General features: G+C 43.4%; 2 protein-coding genes across 3 annotated transcripts in view; one reads left to right on the top strand and one right to left on the bottom strand.

Annotated features, from left to right (window-relative positions):
- The window catches only part of LOC139051492 (adipocyte enhancer-binding protein 1-like), a 297,433-nt gene that overhangs the window by 133,088 nt on the left and 143,399 nt on the right, over positions 1-20,946 (bottom strand). The gene's annotated exons all lie outside the window — the stretch shown is intronic.
- Positions 4,693-18,284, top strand: LOC139051475 (uncharacterized). 2 transcript variants are annotated; one of them, XM_070528449.1, is made up of 6 exons: positions 4,693-5,582; positions 7,387-7,521; positions 9,237-9,356; positions 11,825-12,085; positions 15,441-15,560; positions 15,839-18,284. In XM_070528449.1, exons 1-6 carry the CDS (start codon positions 4,775-4,777, stop codon positions 16,618-16,620), a joined length of 2,226 nt encoding a protein of 741 aa, XP_070384550.1. In that variant the 5' UTR covers positions 4,693-4,774; the 3' UTR covers positions 16,621-18,284. The 2 variants fall into 2 exon arrangements, with proteins under 2 accessions (XP_070384550.1, XP_070384551.1); XM_070528450.1 differs by lacking the exon at positions 15,441-15,560.

Below are 20,946 nucleotides of genomic sequence, written 5' to 3'. Positions count from 1 at the left end.
AGCGAGTTGCGTACGAAGTGGAACTTCAGGTAAGGTTTGCACGCTAGCTGCTAGATTCAGGCGCACAAACGCGAGGAAATGCTTGCTATAAATGAATCCACAGCAGCGATAAGCAGACATCATGTGTACGGAACTGCTCGAGCACACGACGGTACACGCCGCGATGTACGAACTGCTCCGGCGCACGATCGTACGCGCCGCGACGGCAGCGGTCTTTCGACATGCCGCGAAACGGCGGGCGTCCTGCAATCTTTGTTGACTGCATGCCGCTAAACAAGTAGTTATGTCTGCGTTGTAGTAGCGGCCATCTGTCCCTTTTAGTAACTGGTGATAACTGATATGCAATGCAAATGAGCTCGCACGTACGTGCGAATCGCGCTGCACCGCGAGCTCGTGCACTGCTCGCTTGATGTAGCTTTTCATGACAGCGCTCGAACATCGATGTGCTGCAATCAAGACTGCCTTGCTGCGCTGCCTCAACGTGCTGGCTTGAGATCAAGTATGAGCGCATTTATCTCTCTTAACCTGTGCTGCTCGTAGTGGAGTAGTGAATTGTCATCGAATGAGCCCGACCATTTGTGTTCATTTGCACACACCTGGTCACTTAACCACTTCGCATCGGTCGAATTGTTAATTGTCGCTGTGGTCGGGTCTCGAATCGTGAATTACCAGCCATGCCTGCTGCTATGTCGGTCTGCCGTCGGGACTGTAGGTGCGAAACACTGAACTTTAGAACGAAGATAATCAAGCAAGCTTCAAGACAGGCGAAGCAGTCAGCATGGCGCGAAGTTTCGCTTACTCAGCGCAACGAACTGCAGCTATGCAGCGCGCCCGACGCTCCACTTCGTGAGGCCTTGAAGGAAAACGGTAGAATCTGATGTTGGGATGCAGGCCTTCTTGTTCATGGCAGCCCACGACGCAGAAGTAATGACGGTGACGCCTTTTCGAGGCTGGGCTAGGTCTCTCCTGATCGGCGTCACCGATTCCTTCTGCTCCTGGCATTACGTCGCACGGCACACGGAGAGTCCGTTTAAGTTAAACTATAGGCTGCGGCGAGCTCGCAGCGTGGTCTGCGTGGTCTGTGAGAAGTGACGAGCCTTTTCGCACTCGCAACAGGGCAGAAAAAAGTGGGAATCGACGCAAAACTCGGCCTAGAAACGTGCTTCGCCACAGCCAGGGCTCAATACGGCCCAAGCTGGTACGACCCAGATGTCGTTTCCCGCGCCGCCACCAGGCGCCGCTACTATACCTCAAACTCCAGCGCAAGACCCCCATAGAGCGATGGCCTATAGTCCTCTTTAAGTACCCCAATTCCTCGGCTATGCGCACCATGCAGCCCGCTGCCGTTCCCGCCACCGCAGCACTGCCATCGACCTCCGCGCCAAGCATCCGAGCGTCGTCTGCTATAGCCTGGCACAGTTATGGTTGTTAGTCGCGGCACTCGGCATTTACATGGTGCTCGCTGAATAAAGCAGCCGTTATTTCTTTCTGTTGTTGTTTAAGCTGAAGTATAATATTCTACAGACACCATACCTGAGAGTGCACGTCCGAAGAAAGTGAGATGGAAAAAAAGGTGGGCCTACAAACCAAAGTGCACACGCAATGTTAACGCTTGGTGACCCACACGTCGCCGGTACTGGCGTCTCCATGAGCGCAAAACTTGGACCGGACGCAAAAGACCTCGACCGCCAGCCACGTGCCCGAGGACAGTTACAAGGCACACGCAATGAGAAAATAAAATCGGCTACAGCACAAGAAGCGCAAACACCCGCAAGTAACGTGCACATGTCAGCAGAGCAGCGCCGCTCACTTGGTGCAGAGCTCGACCGCAGCGCCCTCACAGTCCCCGGAACAAGTCGCGCCCTGCTCGAAAGGAAGACTCGCGCAACTGAGAAACTACTTCGGTCCGAAATTAGGGGAAATGACGTCGTTTGTTTACTTCGCCGTCTGTGGTTCCGGTAACTGTGATCGCATGAGTAGCGTGGGTAGTAGAGGCGTATTATTTCCATGTTTTTGCGTGTTTTAGGCGGCCTTTTTCAACAACTTTGCGGACATTGCTTTCAACAGTGAGGACAGCCTGTGGAGCAGCCCTATCAACCGGACAGGGCCGTAAAATCTGTTTGAAGTTCGCAGCACATCGTCGTTTGGTTTGTGAATGTTAGAAGGTGTTCGTTTCTCAGCGGCGTAATCGACGACGGATTTGGCGTCGAGTGGTGTGCGCTTTGTTCCGGCTTGTGCGCCGTTCTACGGATGTGTACTGTTAATGAGTGGTGCTGTTTGTGCATCGGGAAATGGTGCCACGCCGGTGGGATTTGCTTTTTTGTAAAAACATCCGTGCCGTCTTTGTCGAGTGCTTCCGGAAACTGCTCGCCTTTTGTGCGTGCGTGTGTGTGTGTGTATGTGTGTATGTGTGCGCGCGCGCGCGCGCTTCTGATATGCGTGGAACGCGTAGGAACGTCCGTACAGTCTTTCGCGAGTGCTTTCGGAAACTGCTCGCATTCTGTCTGTGTGCGCACGCGTGTGACATTCGTCGTTATTGCGATTTGCAAAGGTGTTTTTCATTTGGTGACTGCGTCTGCGAATGCCAGGATGTGATACACGTTCGTCATTTAGAGACGCTGCTTCAATGTAGGGTCACTTACATTTTGGTTGCTTGGAGGTCAGCTTTCAACGCATGGCAAGGCATTGCAGTGCGCTTAACCATCATTGGCACACGAACTGCTTTGTTATTTCTCCTTTAATTTCAAATTCAGTTTTGTGTAGTATGTAGGGAGATAATGGTCACCAAGATGCGACGCTCATCTCGTTTTTTGCCACTGCTGTGCAGGTCAAGCCCTCTCAGCAAGTTGTGAAACACTTAGTGCAAATAATTTTTCACAGCAGTAACTCTGATCATTACCACAATTGATCACATGACATTTTTAGGGATTGTTATTTAATTACAATATTTTTAATTTATTTGTGACAAAGTGCGATGGATTTTGACTGCTATTTTGGCTATCTGTTCACCAACCTATTTATACTGTCTTGTGGTTCTGCTTTTTATTTTTATATGTGGGCATGCATGGCCAATCGCACGCTTGCCTTCTACAATTGGACATAAACAGGCACTAACATGCTCTTAGCAGATTTGTATTTGACAGTATTGTGATTGATGCACTTGGCTATTTGGAAAATATGCAGGTTCAAGTTCGCCCTTATACTACCTCTGACTGATATATCTGATGCAAGCAATATTATTAGGATGTGACAAAGTGCATACATAATTTATCACTGATCAAACTGCTTGCAATAAACTTTGCCAACTCGTCCTTGTTTGAAGCATCTCCAAAGTGCTATAATCACATTGCCAGATTATTTTATTGCGTGCACAAACAAACATGTAACATTTTATTATGAAACTTTTATGGCACCTGACTCCTATATTGCAATAAAATCTTAGGCAGATCTACTCTCTGTACTAGGGATTCAAACTCTGCTGATAGCTTTTGACAATATCATTGTGCTATCCAGTGCTTACTGGCTGGTCGAGGAATGCGTCATGCAAAGGCAGTAGTATCGCCATAAGTGTTCATCCGAGAATATGTCCCCAAGTGAAAATCATTGCATCAAAAGTACCGACACCAGCTTTGATGGGGATGAAATTCCAGAAGTTGAGCTCTGAACGTCTTATTTGCTCTGTAGTTTATGCTGGTATATATGTGTCATAATGATTCAATGTGATCATACAGCACATTGATCACACTCTTGCATTTACTACGAACAGCTCATAAATCTGACTGTCATTAATGAGATTTTGTATGCACTACGACTTAAGTGCACACACTTTTTATACAATTCAGTCATCTTCAAAGATCAAGTTGCTCATACGACTACAGTGCGTACACATCACATGCCACCTCACACACGTCATACATAATCTCGTCAGGTCTACACAACTCATCGCACACATGTCACTCAAGCTCTATGCATTCATATCGCACATCGCATAAATCTCGTGCACTTCGTAAATGTCTGCGTAGCACATCACACATATCTCGCCCGTTTTCTCTGCGAGTTCGTTCAATATGCATTTCATATCGTTCTTTTCTCGTCAAATCTGTGCGACATGCATCCATCTCGTTCTATTTCTCGTCAAATCTGTGCGACATGCATACATCTCGTTCTATTTCTCACACAAATTTTTCAATAGGGTGCGGCCACGACCAACGACTGATCTTGACCTCCTGTTTTGCGACTCTAATTAGACGCTGCCGAATTGAGGGTCGATGGAGTCTTCGATTAATGGTTAGTAGCTTGTTCACTGTTCGATTAATGATTAGTTAATTATTCTATGTAGCAGCAGTTTTGCACACATTACGTGTGTTTTATCGCTCAGATTGAGCCGATGGCCGACGTTCCGTCGAAAAAGGCGCGCAAGACCTACTTGCACCATAGCAAGGAACTCGGCGTGCCGAAAACGACTTTTTACAGACGTTGGAAAGAAGGCGAGGAGAACGCGGATTGTTCCAGCGCACCGAGCAGGGCAGAGCCGTCTACGTGCGGGGATGACGCTTCGCCTTCCTGCACCGGCGACGATCTGTCCCGCGAACCCTCACCCGTCGGGTCTGAAGAAAGCTGCATGTTTCGCGAGGAAGCAGAAGACTGCGACGACTCAGTTGAGAGTGGATCGCCGTCGCCTCTTATCGAAGAGGAAATATTGGCCACTACATTTGCTGCACTCAGCTCGGAAACGCTGCCAAACCTTGGTACGTCCAAGGCAGGAGCTGCTGCTATGGCCATGTCATATGCAGTTACGCATGGCTTGACGTGGACAGCGTTGGGCGATCTGGCTGCGCTGGTGAACAGCATCGCAGGAGCTGACGTGTTGCCACGCAACAAGTACGCATTTAGAAAGCTGTGGTCAACAAAGAAAAGCGGCTTAGTTACCTATTGGTACCTTTGTGATGTTTGTCAGGCTGTGTTGACAGTGGAAAACGGCAACGCACTATGCACTGTCTGTGGCACCAAAGAAAATGTCACCAATGTGCATGCAAAAGGGTCATTTTTTGTGACTTTGGACACAGCAAGTCAGCTTTGCCTTCTCATTGAAAGGACAAAGGAAAGCCTGGAAGAAGGGTTGTTGAAGAGAAGCCAGCGATGTGATGCTGTCACTGACATAACAAGTGCTGCTTGCTTTCATGAGCTTAGCAAAGCTGAGAACTTGACTTATGATGACTTGACTCTGACCATCAACACAGATGGAAGTCCAGTTTTCAAGTCCTCCAAGACATCAGTGTGGCCTCTGCAAATTGTGGTGAATGAGCTACCACCTGCCAAACGACTTCAAAATCCTGTTCTGACAGCACTATGGTTTGGGAGAACCCACCCGAATATGCAGACATTTCTTGCAAAGTTTGTTGAGCAGGTAAAAAGTATGAAGCCCATATCATGGAAGACTGCATCATCTGTACACCAATCTAGAGTATTTGTGCTGTGCTGTGCTGTGGATGCACCTGCACGTGCTGCCGTTCTGAACATGATTCAGTTCAACGGTCTGCATGGCTGCCCTCGGTGCCTCACGATGGCAACGCATAGAGAAGGTAAGAAATGTGCTGATATCTCCAAACAGTTTTTATAATTGCAGTATTATATAGTGTAATTATTGTAATTGAGTGGTGTCTCTTGTATGCACGGAACAGTCTTCTTATTTTAATATTTTCAGTCTAGAATACTGGTGTAGAAGATGTAGCTGCACACAAGAATGCCAACTATCAAGACAGATATTGCTCCTCATATCACCCAAAAACTTGGGAAGCAAGGGCAACTTTCAACACACAGCATGCTCTTTGTGGGATCTTAAGAATATTTGTGCAAGTAATTAAGTTCGAAAATATTCACTGGGAAGTCTGTTATGTGCAAAAACCTGGCTTAGCTTGACTGTGGATGAAGTGATAGACATGCTACGTTTCTTAAAATGTGTGGCAAAACATGCCACATGAGTGTGCATGCAGTAACACATGCAAGGCATTTGCCATTAAGGCAAAAGTACAGCAGTAGAGATACTGTGACTTTCCAGTTTTTTGTGCCATGTGTTACTTTCACTGACCACGTCTGTGAGGAAAATTTGGAAAGCCAGTGTCAAAAATAAACATACCTCGACAAAACTCATTTCTGTCGAGCTCACTGTAAATGTGCTCATAGGTTCTAATTTTGTGCATATGAGGACAAGCATCTGTCGTCCCTGTTACCACATTTTGCAGTTTTTTTATCCATGCAAGTAACAAGATCATACCAATCTAATTTTTAACACGAAAAGAAAAAAGACAACAGTACTGCTTTCTTTTTTCTTTTTACATTAAGTACATACTGTTATGAGCTTGTTAGAGGTGATGGTTTCTTGTTATGGTAGAAGCAAGTACTCTGTAGCCAACCGTCCTGAATTCAGCGAGACAGTCTCTATTTCTGAGTAAATGTCCGAAGTTGTGACTTGATCCAGTTTCGATAACCAAATGTCCCAACTTTGATTTTTTCTGCTTAATAATAGAATGGCGCTCCCCTTCCATTCCAACTTTGTCCACTCATCGACAGTTGGCAACCCTATATGAACAAGTTTGCAACAAATAAATATGGACAGCTGCCAAGAGTCTTTGTGATAATGTTTGTGTTCACACACCTGCATTACATAAGCAGCTTACATAAGCCTTACGATGCTGCGGCTTCATGTAGCCGCTAAAGGCAAATTGCATTATGTTGTTGCTGAAAACAATTGCACACTGGTGCATCTTGAAGTACTGTGACTGTATTGGTGGCAAGCACACCAGCATGCTTTGCAAAGACTCGCAATCAGGTGTCACGTGGTTGAGGCTGCCGCCATAGCTGGCACAGTCGCCAATGTTACGATTGCAGAAAACAAGAAAACACGGGGTGGTGAAGAAAACCCACAGCAGCAGGCTCATAAAAATCAAGAAGTTGAAAAGCAATGAAGTGATTCTTTTTAACATTTTACCAAAAACAAATACTATTGTATGGTTTAAAATTAACAAATGTCATCATTCCCTACTGTCAAGTCACAGTCACTTAAATTAGTAGTAATGCCCTGCCCTCTCTAACTTCTGAACTCTACAGCATAACAGTTTTTGTCATAAACTGTGTGCATGTACGTACAAGTTCCTTTAAATTTGTAGTTTGCACCAGATAACGTAGCAATGTCAGGTACATTTTCATAATTGGAAAGTGTGGTGTCTCTCTGCAACTACATTTTGGATTGTGGATGCATAGCCTGCAGGCACAGTGTGGTTTTGTGGGCAAAACTTATTAATATTTTGGTTGTCACCATATATAGTTTATGTAGTGCACTGCCTTTGTAAAAGTGTACAAGCAAGCTTTCCATTTCATTATTTTCAGGTGGCATGCGCTACATTGACCAGCCGGCTGAGGAAAGGACACATAGTCAAGTAATCAGAGACATGCATATTGCATACATCACAGAAAACACAGTGAATGGTTTCAAGGGCCCATCGGCTTTAATGAGCCTTAAAGGTAAGCATGCAGCGGCATTCTTTTATGCTTTTATGTGGTGTTGTGTTAAATAACCAGCTGTAACAGTCTTAAGAAGGAAGGGAAACCAGCTTATGAAGCCTTAAAGAACCCATAAACATCTAACATTTTTTTACACTTTTCAAACAAACATGCTCGTCGCTTGGAGAATGCTGTGACCATAATCACCAGCGAATGCTGCAGCCCTATGTGCTGCAGGAAATGCCACTAATTCAAAAAACAATCCTGTACTGCTCCCCTGCCCTATCTGCTGCTGCCTTTGTGCATCACCACCACGCATCAACAGGGTGCTCCAGGTGGTGTCAGCAGGGCTAAAAACTCTTGATTGGTCAGTAGTTGAGGAACGACAGTGCCAACTTGGCAAGAGCTGACTGTGTATTCTGAGAATGGAGGGATGCTTGCCCACTCTGCTCAACCGAACCTTTTATGAAGCTTCTATTCAGTAAGTTTCACGCTGATGATGATTAGGGGTGGACAATCGAGTACCCTTTTTTTCTGGCCTGCATGCGAGATGTAGCTTTCACTAGACTGCGTAGTGTTGGTGAGTATGTGACGAGGAGTAGATAGTGCAAATGGGGAGAGTAGCAAAAGAGAGCGAGAAACAGTAGCAGTTGCATTTTCATTGTTCAAACGCCTGTATCTTTGGTGTTACTGCACCACTTTAAAAATATTCTTGCCGCCACGTGTTCATATTCCAGCAACAGTGGAGATCAATTGCAACAAATGATTGAGGACCTTAACTGAGCAAGTGCAAGAGTGTGGTTAAAGTTTTGTATGCAGAAGAAAAATGCAGTGTTTAATAGCCTGGCAAGAAAACAAGAATTCATGATCGCTCGTCAGCCTCTAAAGTTTGTACGGGAGTACGTTTACCTAGGTCAATTACTCACAGGAGACTCTTACCATGAGAACGAAGCTTACAGAAGAATAAAAATGGGTCAGAGTGCTTACGACAGGCATTACCAAATCCTGACTAGGAGCTTAACACTGTTGTTGAAAAGAAAAGGGTACAATCATAGCATTTTACCGGTGCTAACATATGGGGCAGAAACTTGTAGGTGGACCAAGAAGCTCGAGAACAAGTTACCGTCTGCACAAAGAGCAATGGAACAATAAATGTTGGGCGAAATGTTAAGAGACAGGGAGAGAGCGGTGTGGATCAGAGAGCAAAGGGGGTTTCTGATATCATAGCTAACATTAAGAGAAAAAGATGGAGTTGGGCAGACCAAGTAATGCGTAGTGTAGATCACCAGTGAACACTAGAGTTACAGAATGGGTGCTAAGGGAAGGGAAGCGCTGTCGAGGATGGCAGAAAATGAGGTGATATGATGAAATTAAAAAATTCGCAGGTGCAAGTTTGAATCAGCTAGCGCGAGACAGGGGTAATTGGAGATCCTTCGTCTTGCAGTGGACAAAAAAAGAGGCTGATGATGTTCATAATGGACTAGTGCTCATCAGCCACTATGTAACTCAATTTTCGAGCTCATGGTTGTTTAGGAGCTCTTTAAGCAGGTAGCTCTTCCCTGCTCCATATTTATCATAGTGCAGGCGGCAGGGAGGTAGTACTCTGTATACAGTAACACCTGATATCAGGCTGAGGCCTATGGTGCAGGGCACTTGCCTGGTTCCTTTCTGGTAGGAGCATTATCGTCGGGTGACTTCAATCGGTAAGTGTGTGTGTTTTGAATGTAATTTTTCAGGTTTCAACCTTGTCAAGGGAGTCAGCGTCGAATACATGCACTGTGTTCTGCTAGGAGTCACAAGGCAGATAAGCGAGGCCTTGTTCAGTACAACTAACTGTTCTGAACGGTATTACGTCGGTATGTATATTTCAAACTTTGTTTCATGCTTCTTATACTTGCAATATTCAAGCAAGGCTTCAGCTGTAGCAAACACTTACAGAAGTAGCTTCTGTGAGGCGAGGAGTTTGATAGAGGACATGTTGAATGATTAAACAAACCAAAGCAGTATGCAGCAGGTTTAATCAACCAACTATATAAATGAGATGTATGAATGGTGAACAGAGAAGCAACGTTATCAAGACAGGCAGAAAACAAATGAGTACGATGATAGAAAAGTGAATAAAAGATTGTATTTTGCGAAAAGAGTGCCATTTGTAAACAAATGTGTTCTGTGGCATTCTTAAGTGATAATGTAGCATAGAATGATTAATGACGATGAGCAGTTACTTCTGCAGTAATATAGCTTGTGCTTTTACATATTATGGTTTTTAATACTGAATTACGTAACTGCAGCATACAAATTGTTCTTATCCAGTAGGGAAGTTTCTAGGGACTGTTATGGGGGTAGGGGGGGACGTCATGTTCAAGTGTACACAGATTCTGAAGATTGTAGATGTGCTGATTTCAGTGACTTTGCTCTGTATACTTTTCATCTATCTCTATTCATCTTGCTTGAATGGCTTGATGATGCCACTTAAGTGTGTATATTAATTGCTTCTTGCATAGCAGCATCTGCAACAACTGCAATGTAGCAGTGCAGATATGCAACAATAGCATATTGTAATGCTTAGTTATCATTTTTGCAAGCAAAAAACAAAACAAAGAAAAAACAGAACATAGAAGGCTATAACACAGACATTTGCTCAAATCTTCAGCATGCACATGGCTAAGAACTAGGACCAAGCATCAGCTGTTATTTGCACATTTCTGCAAGTGTGTGCTTTGGAGGGAAGGTCAAGACCTGTTGAAGGATATGGACAGAGGGGAGGGAGTGATAAATAAAGCAACAGAGGCTGAAAGTAGTTACTGGTGGCTGATGGACTATCCTGTGTTAGTTGTAAGGAACAATTACGAGACTAGGTTTTGTAGAAACTAATTTGGTACAGCAGCGTCTTGTGCAGCAAGAAAGGTATAACCGTTACATCTTCCTGCTGCACTGTGGCTTGCCTGTGCCTCAAACACAAAGATGGATCAGTTGCGAACTATTTGTGCAGGAAGTACAGGCTGGGAACTATCCCCCATAAAGGCACGCAAGCGCCATAGCTGATCTTTACGAGAGACTTCCGACATGTCAGCAATTACAAAAAGTGTTAATTGTGTGCCATAAGCAAGAGATAATTCAACACACATGTTAAATTGGACTAGAAGTAGAGAACGCTTGCAAAGCTATGTTATACAGTGCCTGGTAGGTTACAAGACAGAAATGCCCTACTAACACAGTGGCTATGACACTCAGCTGCTCAACAGGCAGTCATAGGTTCAATCGTAGCCATGGTAACCATGTTTCAATGGTGCTGTGCTTTGGAAAAGCCAAAGTACATGCTACAGAACCTCAGGTAGTCTAAATTCTGAGCTCGCCACAACACTAACCCTCGCAGCACGTGTGCAGCTTTATGATGTTAACCACACGATCTTACGCTGAATGTAAACACAAGTGTGGAATAGGTTTTGAGGATGAAGGCTGTAGCTTTTGTGGAGAGTAATCTTTAAAGGTATAGACTGATGGGTTAGTTGGTATCGCATCGTGTACAGTCTAGTGGAAAGGGGGCACACACTGTACCATATTCCAGTCTTTTCTCTCGCCATGTGTTTGCACTACAGCGTACATGTTGAATCTATAATTGCTTGTACCTCTCTTGGTGCTGTGTGTTGTTACAAAATTTGTGAGGTTGCTTTAAAAGGTGTGACCACCGTATAAATCACTTGGTTATGACAAAAATAATTTCAGTGACCCTTTTAACTATTGCTGTATTATGGCACATATTAGAAGAATAGTATTAGGTGAGTAGCATGTGTGAAGTGACTGGAAAAGCCCACGGAGAGTAGCACGAGGTTGTTTATTAATTTTTGGCATCATCACAGTACACTGTATGCAATCTGCATGCTTATTTAAAATATGTAAAAAAATGTGATGAGGTGGCTGTAAAACATATGAGGAGGAAGCATTGCTATGCTCTTAGTGCTTCATGCCACGTTAAGTGCGTACAGATTATTTTAAATGTATTGATAAGGAAGTGCTGCCTGATACGCTGCAAAGTTTCGTGTAGTTGACGCACCAAATACAACAATGAAGAGCTCTGCTCACCAGTGCACACACCTTCACAAATCAGACCAAAACCAATGTAATTGAGTCTAGATATGACTGGAAGTAATTCTTTTTTGCCATTTTCAGTAACTTGCATGCTTTAAGCATATGTTACTCTGACTGACGTGCCATGGATAAGGTGATTTCATTCTTCGGGTTTAATTTTACTGTATTGGAGAGACATCTCGGTCACTTAAAATGCTCTGTATAATTAATCATTGTGCCGTTTTTATGTCTGCAGGCAGCCCATCATCTGTGAGAGAAGTTAATAACCGCTTGTTAAGCATTCAACCTCCTCACTGCATCACACGTCTACCCCGTCGCATCGATGACAGGGCTCATTGGAAGGCTTCAGAATGGAAGCACTGGCTTCTTTTCTACGCCCTGCCATGCCTTGATGGCCTGATCCCCCATGAGTACTGGCGTCACCTCGTAAAGCTGTCGGAGGCAGTACATATTCTGCTTAGAGAAGAGATATCTACTCAGCAGATAGACCATGCAGGTAAAGTACTGCACAAATGTAGGTTAAGTATCCACGTCATAGCTCACCATAATTGCTTGTAATCTTTGTTCAGAAATTATGTGTTGGGAGTGGCACAGTAAGTATTGGTTGTTTGTTGATTTATCAGTCATATTCAATAACTAATAACTAGAAATTGCAGAAGTACTCAGGTTAAACAGAAAACAAGGCTCACCTCCGTATACATCTGTTCTTTTCACTCGTACTGCAAATCCTGTTGAAATGTACTTAAAATGTGGAATTTTGGCAACAAGTACATATACGTGTGAATCTGTTACCCAAGATAACATTATAGACAAAAATCTGAAGTTCTCTTGAAAGCAACTGGCTTCGCTCACCTTTGTTTTGGGTATTATTTATTGCACTCTAAAATGTATGTTCTACACCTCCACACTGCAATTTGTAAAATCATGTAAGCCCCCTCTCCTAAATTTTATTATTGTGGAAAGCTAGTCTACTTCAACAGTTACTGATAAAGGATTAGTGACACAGTATGAGAAACATGGACTGAAAGGGGTGTGTATAGATGCAACTATGTGCACTTCAACACCAAGCTTTGTCCATGCACAGATTAGAGCTTATGTAATCATATGTGTCTGTATGTCTTTACTTTGCAATTACTTATGCATCTTTAGTAAATTGCATTATTTGGCCCACCAGATGTGAAAGTTTCTTGGTGTAAAACGGCTTATGTGCATTCAACTTGGGTGCATTAAGATTGAGTTTTGTCTTGGCAAAATTTTCAATAAGCAGGTTGTAATAATGAGTGATGAAACAAAAAATGTTAGGCATAACATTAAGAGACGGGAAGACAGTGTGTAGATTAAAGAGCAAGCAGGGGTAGCCAATATTTTAGTTTACATTAAGAGGAAAAAATGGAGCTGGACAAACCATTCACGTAGGGCAGATAACTGGTGGTCTAGTAGAGTCACAGAATGGATGCCAAGGAAATGGAAGCGCAATTGAGGACGGCAGAGTATTGCGTCTGGTATGATGACATCACAAAATTCACATGCACAACTTGGTAATTGGAGATTACTTGGGGGAGGCCTCCATCCTGCAGTAAACATAAAAACAGGCCGCTGCTGCTGCTGATAAGCAGGATTTAAAATGGTTCGAAAATGAAAATAGTGCACCAAAAAGTAAAAATAAATGTTCATGCTCTACGACCGTATTTATTGTGATGCCGTGCAATGCAGTAGGGGTGTATTGAGAGGTCCACAAGATTGAATACCTGCCATGCTCTACCAGCTTTCTTTGGCTATTCTACCGACTTTGCGGTTTGTGTGTTTCTATCTGGCTGTGTACATGGCCTTGACATATGCCTAAGAGTGAATAATATATAAAATTACACATCTGATGGATAGTTTAAACCTAGTTCCCCCAACACAGAAGCCTGATGCTCTAACCTTTAAGCCTTGGATGCATACCTGAAAAGACATAACAAAACACCCTTAAGAATTTCCCTTGTGTAAACCAGATAGAACTTATAGGACACATTCTTTACCAAAATTAGCTGCACTTATCACATAGTGGTGCATTTCTACAAGGTCAAGCATGTTTCCTCTTGCAATTTAACATGTTTTAATGCCGTATAAAACTTCTGCTTGCTCTGCAAGGTCGGCCATGGTGGCTGAGGGATGCATTCATCACTGAAATCTGCAGTGTGTCTCATCATCATAATATGGCATTTTCCCTTGCTGGCTCTTGAAAGCTTCGCTTCCGAATTTTCTTAGTGTGTGGAGTGTGCATATATGTTTTTCCTTGCATGTGTTTCTTCTAGCTGAGCTGGAAGGAAAATGTGCCTTCCCCCTGGAGGTCATAAAAAGAAAGTGTTTCCTGCATAACTGTAAAGGGGTAATAGCATGAGGGAAAGATCAAAAACATTCCCAAGGGGGCACAACTTGTAATCACAGTTTTATATGGACATGCTCCTAGAGGACAGAGGCTTCTATTCTGGAAGCCACAAGACTTCCCGACATCTATTTTGCCAGCTATAGAAAATTCTTGTTGCATGCAAAGATTTTCACCATTTTGTGAGCCAAGCACATATATTAGAAAGATTGCAACACTCTTGTGTGCACTCACATTTAATTTAACTGGTGTCAGTGCACTTAAAGGTCTGTGGTGTCAGTTTTTGCTCTACATTTCATTGAAACGTAGCTCTAGGGGATTATTAGGTTGGGCATCTCAAACATTCTTTTATTCTTGCCATGCTCTTGTGCTTTTTTTTTGCTCTAATGGATGAGGCTAATTTTTTCTGTTTGTGCCACATGTTTGTCCATGTTTTGTTGTGGGCCATGCTCATACCTAAAACTAACAAGCACTCGTACTTTTTCTGCAATTATGCATCATTATGCAGTTTCTCTGGAGCCCCTCTCCACACAACTTCTAGAAAATGTAAAAGGCATAATTTAGCATTTTGGTAGTAGTGATAAACAGACACTAAAGATAAAATATATAAATTATGGGATTTAACGTGCCAAAATCATGGTCTGATTACAAGGCATGCCGTAATGAGGGACTCGAATAAATTCGACCACCTGGTGTTCTTTAATGTGCGCCTAAATGTAAGTGCATGGGTGTTCTTGTATTGAAATGCGGCAGCCGTGGCTGGGATTCGGTCCCTTGATTTGATTCTTAGCAACCTGACACCATAGCCACTAAGCAACGACGGGGGTAGCGGACACTAAAGAGGAAAGTTAAGCTGTGTTAGCAAATAACCCTTATTTGTATAACACGAAAAGCCATTCTTACCGTAGGAGGAAACTTGGTAATCTAGCATGATGCAAAAGGAAAGACATGGCAACGCCACCGTAAGTTCTCACTTCAGCTTGCCGTGATGTCAATGATTTTCAGTGTCTGTTCAGGCCTAGTTTATTGGGCTACATTGTATTGCAACAGAGGCAAAGACTGAAATTTGCAAGTTTCAAGAACTTTTAGTGTGATACAATGGACAGTAGAAAACACTTTGAGATCTGTTACATCACACTGATGTTCTGGTGCTTGGGGTTCAATGTGAAGTTTAAAAAAAAAAAGGTTTGGCCTTATTTTTCTTGTTTAATCAAATTTTAGTGTGCAATTAACGAAAATAGTTTGAAAGCGTGCCTTGTCGGTCTACACGGATTTAGTGTTCATCTTTAGTGTCCATTTAACATCATCAGATTTTGTATATCAACCATGTAGCCGCATCTGATGCAATGTTAAAATGTTAAAGCAATATGCTAGAAGAGAGTAAGGAAAGTGAAAGTTGTGACAGAGAAAGAGCATGATGATTACGCACTACTAAACCATTTGTCATAAGTAGCGTATATTAATGAATGCTTCATTTTGGCAGGCCATGTGGTCCTTAGGATGCCTCAAAGTAGGTCTCTGCACAACAGTGACTGTGTCAGCACAAATATAGAAACACAAGTGCAATCCTCGCACAACACCTGGCACGCTAACACAGCAGCAGGTAACCGTTTCATCTGCTCGTGATGTCGCGTTGCAGCCAGTGGCAACTTAAGTGATGTTTCGCTGCTACAGGCGCTGCTTTTTTCGATCATTGGGCCATTTGATGCTTTCACATCAAAAATGTTTTATTTTAAATGTTCGCTAAGGTGCTGCCTTTTGGAGATGCTTGTAATTCCACTCAAAATATAAGCTCAACTGCACCAAATGTGATTAGACCCTCAAGCTTTCTGTACATTACAAAAATTCACTTTTCTGATTGCTCCATTTTATTCTTTTCAGAGCGCCTTCTGTCAATGTTTGCAGCACGCTGTGAGGCACTGTATGGTGTGACAGCAGCGACGTTTAATGTGCACCAGCTCTACCACCTTGCAGAGAGTGATCGACATTTGGGGCCATTGTGGGCCCATTCTGCCTTTTCATTTGAGAGTGGGAATGGGCATCTTGTAAAGTCGGTGACCGCTGCTCATGGCCTGCCCCATCAGATTGTTGAGCGTGTGGTTATGGGGCAATATCTAGAGCACTTCATTGCCACTGCAAATATCTCGGAAGAGGACAGGGCAGTTTGTGATAGTTTCCTTGGACACCCACATATCAAGAATGCAGTTGAAGAAGGTGGTGCAACGTTTCTTGGCTTGAACAAGCATGCTACACTCAGTGCTTCCGAAATGCAAGCACTCAATAATACTGGCTATGGTGGCAGTAGTATTGAGTGCTACGAGAGGCTTGTATTTAAGAAACAGATGTACCACAGCACACTGTACAAAAGGCCAACTAAAAGCGACAGCACATTTGTGCAAACATCAGAAGGCTTCTTCCGCATAGAGAAAATGGTTCGTGTGTTGTTGAGGGCAGGTCACACTTGCTTGCTGCTGTGCCGAGAAGTCCTTTTCCTGGATGACCAACGCTTTCCGCAGCACATCCGGCCATGTTTCCTGTCAGCAAAGGCTCCACCAAAAGTTCTCAGGCCATCAGACATTTTAAAAAGTTGTGTGTACCTAGAATTCAGCAACACACGCAAAGCATTTTTGTGCCCTATGCCTAACATGATTGAGAGAGACTGAAGAATAGAGTGATGCGCCAGACATATTACTGTTTTCTGGATTATTGAACTGCATTCTGGAGACGTGTGTGCCACTTTATTTATTAATGGAACATAATGGGACATGAAAAAGAAAAAATGATTTCACTTTCATTAGTAAATTACCCTTATACGATACCAAAAATGCCACCCTTACTGCAAGAGGCTTGGCAAGTGGAAAAAGGCACAAAAAGGAAAAATGAGTAGCACTGCCGCCTTAAAGTTCTCACACCAGCTCAGTGTGATGTTATAGATTTGGATGGTGTCTGCTAGGGCCTAGTTAATTATTTATGGGTAAAAATTAACTACATTGTGTTCTAAAGGAGCCAGAATGAATATAGCAAGTTTCAGGAACTTTCACTGAGCCTACTTGGCCTAAATGTTAAAGAATGCCATGAACTTGAAAACAATGGAACTCTGAGCTTCATTTTTTGTTCTAGTCGCCACAAAATTTAAGAAGAAAGAGGGCTAAAAACAGATTGCATTATTCGAAATTGTTCATGTTTATCTTTAGTGTCCCTTTAACACTCCAAGGTTATCGAATGCTCAGGTTGGCTATTTCTTCTCTGTTCTTTATCACCAAATGACTGAGCTCTCATGACGACTTTGGTTTTTGGTAGCGCTTGTCATGGTCAAAGCTTATGGACACCTGTATCGCTCCTGTAGCGGTGAAATAAGTCACAGCAAACAATGCAAGTGCTGTTACCTGTAATGTACAGCTGAGAATGTCTTCGACCGCCACGAGCCGGTAATTTATGTGCCTGTCATTGTTGCTCTTCACATCACAGTAATCATCAGCTTGAGCAGTGGCCAGACTCCCAATGCCAAAGCAAAGTTCAGCTCATGCGTAGTCAGCAAGTCGGAGCCCCTGCTTTTCCATGAGGCTGGCTGTAGAGTCATGTGGTAGCAGTAGGAAGTCCTTGCAGAGCGCACAAATTTAGAGTGCTTTGAAATGCACTCTGGCATCGTACATGTTATGCAGCCACAATTTTACTTACTGACACTCTCTTGGCGATTAGCTTGTAGCTGCCTAAATAGTAAATAGTGAAACTTTGCTTTCCCTTTTAGTAAAGTTGGCAGAACAGTTCAGCATGAAGGTCCTTCTGCTGCAATTGCCGAACAGAACAAAAGGGCCATTTACTTTGCCCTTCTGCCTAAGCTTATGCTGTTTGAAGCAACATGTGGTTTGCTCCCTCATGTTTCTGCCACTTGCAACAGTTATTGCATGGTTGACTTGGGAGGTACAACATCATTATCTGAAGGAAGTCGCAGCAGTTGCTTGTTCTAGTCACAGATGCCTGTGATACGTTAGGCTGAGTACTTGGAGCCCTCGAGCCACTTTTCCTGCAGTCCCACTGCTTTATTCTTGAGCACTTGTGGCAGTGCTCGTTACTCTGTAGTACTTTCTTTTTCTTATTCAACGGTAACAGGTGTCTCATAGTTAAGAGCATGAGCCCTCGCTGCCGTGCGACAGGTGCATGGGATTTCATGGTTGACTACTCTTTAACACTGATGCAGTACTTTAGCACTTCTTGCATAAAATTCTCCGAAACCGCGATGCTTCTGTTGGACATCTGTGCTTGGTGCTTAGTGGTGTGCTAGTTGGACTTTCCCTGGTTTCTAGCATTGCCTGCAAAATTTCAAGAACTCGAGAAGGTAATCTGCATATACAGATGTGGTTATCGTTCTGAAGTACTGAAGGCAGGGCTTGCTTGATATCTTCTTGTGAAGCAGTAGTAGCGTGTCGTAAGTGCTTGGCAACACTCTCAATGGTTCTAGACTTCAGGCTCCCGCTTTGCTAATTGTAAAGCGTCCTTTCTCTCTTGATGCTACAGAAGCTGTGCATTGGGTGCATGCCAAGCAAGCACAATGCGTGCCTTTCAATTATTACATCTTTACTGAATTTCTCAGTGACAGTCTGCACCCCGATGCTTTAGCTTGTTGCTAAAAAACAGCCCTTTGATGGCAGCGCAGCTCTATTTGTGAAGCAGCTCATCAGGTGTTAGAATTCGGATGCTCAAAATAGGACACTGGTGTGAACATTCAGTTCAAGCCAGTTCCATAACATTGCCACGAGCGGTCTCCATCGAATTCAGCATTTTGTAGCTTTTGGTAGTTTGATAGCTAGAGGTGGTCGTTGAACTGTTATGATCAATGGAGTAGTAAGAAGCTGTCTGTCATGGTCGGTAATATTTCCGGTTACTGATGATGTTCCTGTTTTTTTTAATGCTAGATGGTTAATTTTGAAGTTCATGTAATTCTTGATTTTGTGTTGCAGATCCTTTCATTATAAGTCACGCAAGAAGCTTGCACAGCTTTGAGCTCTTGAATGTATATTTTATTTTTGACTGTGATTAACAGTCTCGGGCTTTTCTGATTTCTTGAAGCATGTAAATGTTCAAGCTGAAAAGGACTGGCAGTTTTTTTAAGCAGCTTAGCGACTTAGGTGATGATCCTGCTGATAGCTTGGCGCTGGTCAGCCTGTTTCTTGTAGAGTACTTTCATGGCGTTTGAGTGTCAGCGGCTGAAGTGTCTTGAGTTTCGGCACAAAGGATTGTATGAACACTAGCGCATAGTTAGGAACTAATGAGTAAGCGTGTCACATGGAAGACCATTTCTCTCTGTGTGAAAACTTAATGAGGCAGTGAGATCCGCATGCACATGCGTTACAGAAAAAATTATGCACACTCAGTGTCATGTTGCCAATGGTGAAATAATTTGCAAGGCTCACTTTGAACAGAGGTACGACAGTTGCATTTATTTTGTGCCATGTTCAGTCCTAGTCCGCCAGTCCGGGTGACCCGCTTCGCACATACTTTGCTGTCAGTCGCCACCACGGGTTGGTGGCGCTCTACTTGAAAAGAATGCTCAACTATACTCCATTTCAGTAATTCCTTGCAGCACTGGGGAAGCTGCAGGGCTCCTCAGCCAATAAGAAGGCTGAACGCCCTTCACGCCCTTAGCCAGTTTTAGTAAGATCGAATGCCCTGATAAATGTTCACACATGTCGTACCATCTGCTCGGCATCTAGTTGGCGTTTACTAGCCACCGTCAACATGTACATACCATACTAGAGCGGAGTAGTAAATTATTGACGCAGTTAACAATTAAGCCTTCGTAGCATTCTGCATCGTCAACGCATCACCAACTCTAATCCTGTGGCAGCACCTGCTAAATTGAAATCGAACCACGTTTACTGCAATTGCACTGCCTCTGTAGTCCTAGCAGCATCAAAACAAACAGCTGATCTCAATAGTAATGACCAAATATACCTAATGCTTTGTCCTCAGCGTGAAATGAGACCAAGTGATGGTAGATTTTATCATTTATTTGTTGCAGTCAGGGTGGGGAGCCAGTAACGAGCTCGAATTAGGATCAAAGTGGGCAGTCTGGTTTGCATGGGGTGCTGCCATGTTGCTGTGTAATCGAGGTTAGGGTGGCTATTAATGTTACCAGCAATAGCTGGCACAGTAATTCGATGTGCATGTGCAAAGAGTCTAATATCTTGTATATCGCTGCAATGTATCGTGTCAAGCACAAATAAATCTAATCACGCCGGTTATCAGACAGTTAAGCCTGCGCAAAGATATTGCCTGTATACACTTCTTATCTGCTACAGTGCTGCAAACCACTTAGGAGATGTAGTGTCATGCACACAAGCACTCAGTGGACTCTGCTTTAAACTTCATTTGTCACGTAAAGCGAACACGCTGCTAGCAGTGAATGCACTGCCTAGTACCACCACTACTAATATAAACGAGGGGGACAACACAGTGATGCAAAGTTGGCTTCTTCTAGGTGCACTTTCTCCAACCTTTCACTTGGCACGTCATACAACAGGTCACTGAAAGCCTCTGATGGCTCACAGGCTACACAACATGGTACACTTATGTGCGCTGTCAACCAGGATGTCATAACTATTTGTTGTCTGGGGCAAAGCTGTGCATGACTGATGAGACTCGTAGAGCTCGGACAATTTTTTTTCAGTCATGTGCAGAGTAGTTTGCAGCATTATTCTTGAATTTAATGGAAAAATTTTACATTAAGTTTGTGTGTGAGCATGGACCAGTAGTGCTTTGTTGCTGGTCTGCAGCCAATATACGTTACAGTGAAAAATCGTGGTAAAGGGGAAAAGGTTGTTTTTATAAACATGTTATAAGTTAATTTCTATGTAGCCTGTACATTGTCTGCATGTTCAGGTTTTGCTTGTAGTACAGGCCCTAGTTTCCTATATACTTTCATGCCAGCCCATCCATGCCAAGAAAACAGGGTGCCTGCCCAGAATAGAAGAGACGACATTATAGAGTGG

The sequence above is a fragment of the Dermacentor albipictus genome, unplaced genomic scaffold, assembly GCF_038994185.2.
Source record: "Dermacentor albipictus isolate Rhodes 1998 colony unplaced genomic scaffold, USDA_Dalb.pri_finalv2 scaffold_12, whole genome shotgun sequence".
In the NCBI taxonomy this organism is placed as follows: domain Eukaryota; kingdom Metazoa; phylum Arthropoda; class Arachnida; order Ixodida; family Ixodidae; genus Dermacentor; species Dermacentor albipictus.
This window is presented reverse-complemented; position numbering and strand designations above follow the sequence as displayed.

Excerpts from the sequence above, each read along its gene's own strand:
- LOC139051475 (XM_070528449.1), top strand. The coding sequence starts at position 4,775 with ATGGCCATGTCATATGCAGTTACGCATGGCTTGACGTGGACAGCGTTG. Across the intron at positions 12,086-15,440 it reads TCAGCAGATAGACCATGCAG|GCCATGTGGTCCTTAGGATG; the intron begins GTAAAGTACTGC and ends TCATTTTGGCAG. Across the intron at positions 15,561-15,838 it reads GCACGCTAACACAGCAGCAG|AGCGCCTTCTGTCAATGTTT; the intron begins GTAACCGTTTCA and ends TATTCTTTTCAG.